Below are 6,000 nucleotides of genomic sequence, written 5' to 3'. Positions count from 1 at the left end.
CGGCCCAGACGCAGACACCACTCTGGAACCAGCACATTCCGCTCCAGCCACATTCATTCTTCCCTTCTTCCCCTCGGCAGGTCGGCTCCAACTATGAAAACACCACCTCGTGTCCAGCAGCCTTTGCGTCACGCGCCTTAGCCCAATGGCGAGCCGCGTCGTTAAGCCGGGGGCGGGTCGCCAGCAGGGCGGTTCCGCCCATAGCCACCGAGGATTGGCCAAGGGGGCGGCACCGCCCGCCGCGGCCTGGGCTCGTGGCCAATGGTAGCGGGCAGCAGGGGCCCCGCCCTGTCAGCGGCTCCGTTCTGGAGCTCCAGCCGGAGGGGCGGGGCGAAGCCGGGACTGGGCGTGGCTAGGGGCAGGGCTGGGGCGGGACTAGGGCGGGGAGGGGAGGGGCCGACGACCGGGCCCGCGGAGCCGGCGCGGGCGGGCTGCTGAGGTGGCTGTCGCCGGCTCGGAGCTGCGGCTTCCCGGGTCGAGCCCCCGATGGAGGCCGAGGCCGCAGACGCCCCCCCGGGCAGGGTCAAGGCAGCGCTCAGCTGCTTCTCTTTCAACCAGGATTGCACGTAAGCCGCGGCACCAGCCCCTGCCAGGGACGTGGGGGACGAATGTCGTGACCAAGGGGTGTTGTCCTGTACGCAACTTGTGGCTATAGAGTCGCGGGCCTGCGCCCCAGGAGGGCCTCGAGGGGACTGCCGAGGGCTGCGTCCGACAGGATGGGATCTTGTTAGCCTCCCCGCCCCCTACAGTGGGTTTGATCCCCCCCAGGTCCCCACTGCCAGCTGAGAGCCAGGAGGGGTCGGCCCGGGGGCGAGGAAGGGAGTGAGCAAAGGCAGTGGGGCTGAGAAGGCTGCGGACGATGGGGAGAGGAGGGCGGTGGGGAAGCTAGTGACCCAAGTAGGGGTCTGGAAAGGAGGGGCAGTGGCCAAAACAAAGAGATGGGAGGGGAGGAGGAAGTAGTAAGTTGACCCAAAACTGTGTGGTTGGGGCCAGGAAGATGGGAGTAAGGGAAAAACTTTCCCATTTGTCCTTGAGCATCTCAACGTGGCATCTGGGCAGGGCCTCGGACAAAGAGGCAGCCTATCCCTGTAGCCAGGCCAGCCCCTGTCCCAGCCCCAGTGCGGGGCATCTTGCCTGCCCGCTCTGGGTGTAGGAAACCTTTCTCTGTTTTCACATCGCCCACCCAGCCAGGCAGAATCTCCTTCTCAGAGTCCAAGAGCCCTTTCCAGGGCACAGACTACTCTCTCTCCAGGAAACAGGCGCTCCACCCTGTTGTTTTTGAGTGAATTTTTAATGTTTTACTTGATGTTCACATTTGGGCTTTGGCCAGAGAGCTGGGGATTGCTAAACTCTGTGTTTCAGGCATCTGCAGGATTCTTTTAGAAGCAAACGCCTGTTTCTTTCCCACTTTTCATGGAAGCGAGCTCTAGGGACCATATGGAATAATCTCTTTGGAATGTGCACCCCGAGCATCAGGCAGGGATGACCACTTCCCAGTTTCCTACTTCCTGCTGTACCAGTTTCTGTTGTGTTCCTTGTTTGAAGTCAGCTTCAGGCTGGTGCCTTGGCTGCCAGTGACTGAACTATGCTAATATTGAACATTCAGTGGGGTAATTAAGGCCATCGTGTACCACAAGCAACCCTGGCTTCCATTTTCTTTGTGTTTCTGTTTAAAAACACCCTGTGCTGAACAATATGCCTTTGTTTGAAAAAACTGTATGTGTAATCATGTAACCGAGTAGCTCGACAGCTTGGTCAGATGAGTGACTTTCAAGCTTTTCTTGACCACAAGCCATGATAAAAAAATACCTATTACAACATCACCCAATGCCCATATACACATACCACTCACAAAATATTATGTGCAATACGCTCTGGTATTTTCTGTCTTTTTTTTTTTTTTTTAAGCTGCTGTGACTCACTGTATTGTTTTTAGGATCCACTCATGGGTTGAGACCTGCAGTTTATAAAAATGATGGTATAGATAAAATCCCAATGTTTTGTAAGAAACATTTTGCAAGAAGGCATGGCTGTCGAAATGCCTGGTGATGTTTTCCTTCCCAACTGAACTCAAGTGGCCAGGCGCAGCAGCTCACGCCTGTAATCCTAGCACTCTGGGAGGCCAAGGTGGGAGGATCCCTTGCGCTCAGGAGTTCAAGACTAGCCTGAGCAAGAGACCCCCCATTTTTATTAAATAGAAAAAATTAGACGGGCGTGGTGGTGTGCGCCTGTAGTCCCAGCTACTTGGGAGGCTGAGACAGGAGGGTCGCTTAAGCCCAGGAGTTTGAGGTTGCTTTGAGCTAGCCTGACTCCATGGCACTCCTGCCCAGGCAACAGAGCAAGACTGTCTCAAAAAATAAATAAATAAAAGAAAGAGAAAAGAAAAGAACACAAGTTAAGAAGGGGAATTAGTTTGCTTAATAGTTAGTAAATATTCTAAGTTCTGCTTTTTAACATTATTAGACTGGGAAAAAATCATGTTAATTTTTACTCTAGTTATTAAATAATACAAAATCCCAGCTTTCTACAGCAATTGGATAAGAACGTTATTTTCAAAACTGTGGGGTGCTTTGAAAGTTAATTTCCTTACTCCCTACTGTTAGTTCTGTTTTCTTGGATAAAGGCTCTGCTGGGCAGCTCTGTCTTGCCTATAAATAAAAGTTCTTGTCACAGTCAGTTGCTTTGAGCCACAGAGGGTATGACATTGGTTTTTAAAATAAGTCAAGCCCCTTACTGAATACATTTAGGTGTATCGGTGTGTCTTTTTCTATAAATGTAAGCTGGGTTTGGGATCCAGTATTTACGGGGAAAGTGGGTAAAGACATGCTTGGCACTGTGCTAGACACTTTGAGTACATTTTAAAATTTGATTAGTGATATCAAACTCCATTCCCATGAGCAGTGATAAGAATTTTGTTTCTACAGAAAGGCCCTATGGATGAAAGAAGGTCTAAGTTTGAATTCCTTGATTGAGTTATTTATGACCATTGATCAATCATTTAAAACAAAATGGTGATCACCCTGCCATTTTCTCAAATATAAAATTCTTGTGTTCCAAGAGAAGGGCTTATGTTTGAAAATTACTTTAAATTTCAAACTCTTTGGGTTAATGTTATAAGACTCTAGTTATAGTATTTGTTTTCCTTACTTTCAAGCTTTACAAACCTCAGTTTGCAACTAAACGAGGCTATATATGTGTGTGAAAAAGTTTATATGAAGGAAGTTTAAAAACAGTAATCACTACAGAGTACATTTTGAAGTTTTAAGATGCTCTAGGCTTACCTTTCCAATTGCCATCTGTCATCGTTAGCACTGTGGTCCTGCACACCAAACCTCACTTCTAACTGCACACCTGCTGTTCAGCAAATGTCTAACACACCAGATTAGCTACTCAGCAGGTTGGAGGGCTAAGGGACCTAACTAGCTACCTTGCTGATTAAAAATTGACTGTATTTGCCTATCCCTGTGTCTCAGGGAAGAACAAATGTTTGGGTAGAAAAAAAGACCCAGGGAAAATCATGTGCCCTTCTTCTTTTTTAGGTTAGTGAAACAAGAGCCTTAGCCATTTAAGCTTGTCGTAGTAAGTTGCTTATTTTAGTATATGCTTCCTTGTGAAGAATGGATCTCACCTTTGGCATATATTCGTTTTATAAGGAGGAAGTTGGACTAAACCATTGTAAGGTCCATTCCAGCTGTGACATCCCATTTTCCTGGGGTGGCAGTGCTCAGGGTCACACTGCTCATTCTGGGTGTGCTCCAGGTCAGATTCCGGTCATCTCATAGTGTTGAAGGCAAAGCGTGAGAGAGCTGGGTGGGGATTCCCAGCAGCTGACCAAAGTTGACTTTGATGTTCGCTTTCATCATAAGGCCAAGGAAACCTGGATTCAGGTTTATCTATTGGTTGAAAAGTTAAAAAAAAAAAATTAAGAAAACAAGGGTTTTGGTTGTTTTTTTTTAAAAGCTACATTATCCCAGACAAATGTTTAGTTTTATTTTGTTTGTTGGTCGTGATGATAGCTTTGTAGAACATGGTAGAAAGCAGAGTTCTCAAACTTGGCTGCTCATTAGAGTACTTGAACTTGAAAAAATATATTTTTTTAATTAAACTTCCCAATTGAGCTTAATGTACAGCCAGGGGTGACACCTACTGGTATGACGTATCTGGGATATTTTCATGTAAACTGATGAAAGAAAGCATCTATTAAATTTTACCTACTGATGACCTACTATGCCTACTATGAATGTATATTTCTTTTTTTAAGCAAAAAAAAAAAAAGTCATGAAAGAAAGAAAGAAAAAATAATTTACCTCTTGGTAAAGTGCCTCTTGACGAACAAGAAGACCCCCTAATTGTGTTGGAAGTAGAGCTATTATGAATATTCCTAAAGATTCCATTTTTCCTATATCTGCCCAGCTGGAAAAACATGATGTCTGGCAGGTTTGACATTTTGTTGGCAGGGCTCATGCAGTTTCACGTCTCTTGACCATTGCACCTTTTTTTTTTTTTTTTTTTAGTTGCCTTTGACATTTTTCCTTTTACTGTACCTGCCTGCCTGTCAAGGCATGCTTCACCATTTAGGAAGTTACCCAGGGTCTAAGCTCCTGAAGATGTATGTTTACCTGTACCTTATAAGGGTGGGGGAAGGGGGTGTCTATTTTCAGACAGATCTGTGGTTGGAATACAGTACCTGTCGTCATTCCCATGCTGTCATTATCTTCCACAGATCCCTAGCAATTGGAACCAAAGCCGGTTATAAGCTGTTTTCTTTGAGTTCTGTAGAGCAACTGGACCAAGTCCATGGAAGCAGTAAGTGTGTGTGTGTGTGAGATCTCAGGGACACCAAATCCTTCCTCTAGACTTTAATCTGTGGTGCTACTAAGCTCTCTGTTTTTCCCTCCCTTAACCATTAAACTTAAGGAGTCAGTATTTTTTCAGATTTAAACATAACTATTAACCACTTGCTTAAAATACACAATGAAGTACTTATTAAGATTTGACAATAGCTTAAGTAACATTTTTTATATTATGAAATCTTTTGTTTGAAATCATATTATTGGTACTTTTCTATATTCTTATATGCATAGTCATTAATTTTTATAATTGTCAAACCAAAAGGTCACTTGTGACTTCTTTTTGCCATTATATTGGCAATGTAGAATATTAGTAACATTCATTCACTCAGGGAAGTATTTTTCTTGTTTTAATAAGGCAACACTATCCTATTTACATAGTGCATATCAAAGATGTTATAGTACTTCTAGTGAATATTATAAGTAATTCAGCTTAGATATGTGACTTTCTTATTTTCTCAGGCTAATAGTTTATGCCATCATGATAGTGAAGAATATACAACCTTTGGGCTTCCCGGAGAGAAAGTGGTTTGGTAAATAATGTACTGGGCTCCTAATTTATTTGCAAGATGTTATTTTTATTATACCATTTTCGTTAATATTTTGCTCTCTATCTGTCTCATGTTTTTCCCTGTGGAACTTGCCCAAGCACAAAAAGACACATATTTGAAAAGAATGTTCTCAGAAAGACACCAAGGCCTCCACCTGTGGGTGCTAGGAGACTTACTAATTTGCCTTCTTCCTAAGTACAGAAGTTCTTCCCTGGTATGATACTGATGCCCAGGTTGTTTTCAACAGGAAGGGGATTCCAGAGAGTGCTGAGGAGCACAGCAAGATGGAGAGGGGGAGTATAGATTTAACTATGGGACTGTCCCCCCTAAAGTGGTACCCCCTCTAGCAGGACAAGAAGAATTCTGAAAACAGAGGCTCCCAGCCGAGAAGGCACTCCTTTGAAATCTCTCACAGGGAAAGAGTAGATTGAGATTGTCCAGACCTTCCAAATGTGTTTTACAGAGCCAACAGGGGAGCACTAGGGCCTGGAGGGGTGACTTCCCCACGCAGAAAGCTCCCCTGGGGGGTGGGCTGGGGTGGATCATTGTCATGGTATTAGCCCCCAGTCAGCAAGACCTGGAGAACATTCTCCAAACCT

The 6,000-nt window shown here is 45.0% G+C and overlaps 1 protein-coding gene across 2 annotated transcripts in view; it reads left to right on the top strand.

Annotated features, from left to right (window-relative positions):
- The first annotated feature begins 413 nt into the window (after nucleotides 1-413).
- The window catches only part of WIPI1 (WD repeat domain, phosphoinositide interacting 1), a 28,412-nt gene continuing 22,825 nt past the window's right edge, over nucleotides 414-6,000 (top strand). Inside the window, exons 1-2 of one of the 2 annotated variants that reach the window (XM_069482799.1) lie at nucleotides 414-566; nucleotides 4,724-4,806. In XM_069482799.1, the coding sequence (XP_069338900.1) occupies nucleotides 487-566; nucleotides 4,724-4,806 (163 nt within the window). In that variant the 5' untranslated portion in view covers nucleotides 414-486. The remainder of the gene's footprint in view (nucleotides 567-4,723; nucleotides 4,807-6,000) is intronic. The other variant, XM_069482800.1, reaches the window with a different exon arrangement.

Source organism: Eulemur rufifrons, chromosome 9 (genome assembly GCF_041146395.1).
Source record: "Eulemur rufifrons isolate Redbay chromosome 9, OSU_ERuf_1, whole genome shotgun sequence".
In the NCBI taxonomy this organism is placed as follows: Eukaryota; Metazoa; Chordata; class Mammalia; order Primates; family Lemuridae; genus Eulemur; species Eulemur rufifrons.
Note: the sequence above shows the minus strand (reverse complement) of the source record. Positions and strands in the feature narration are given on the sequence as shown.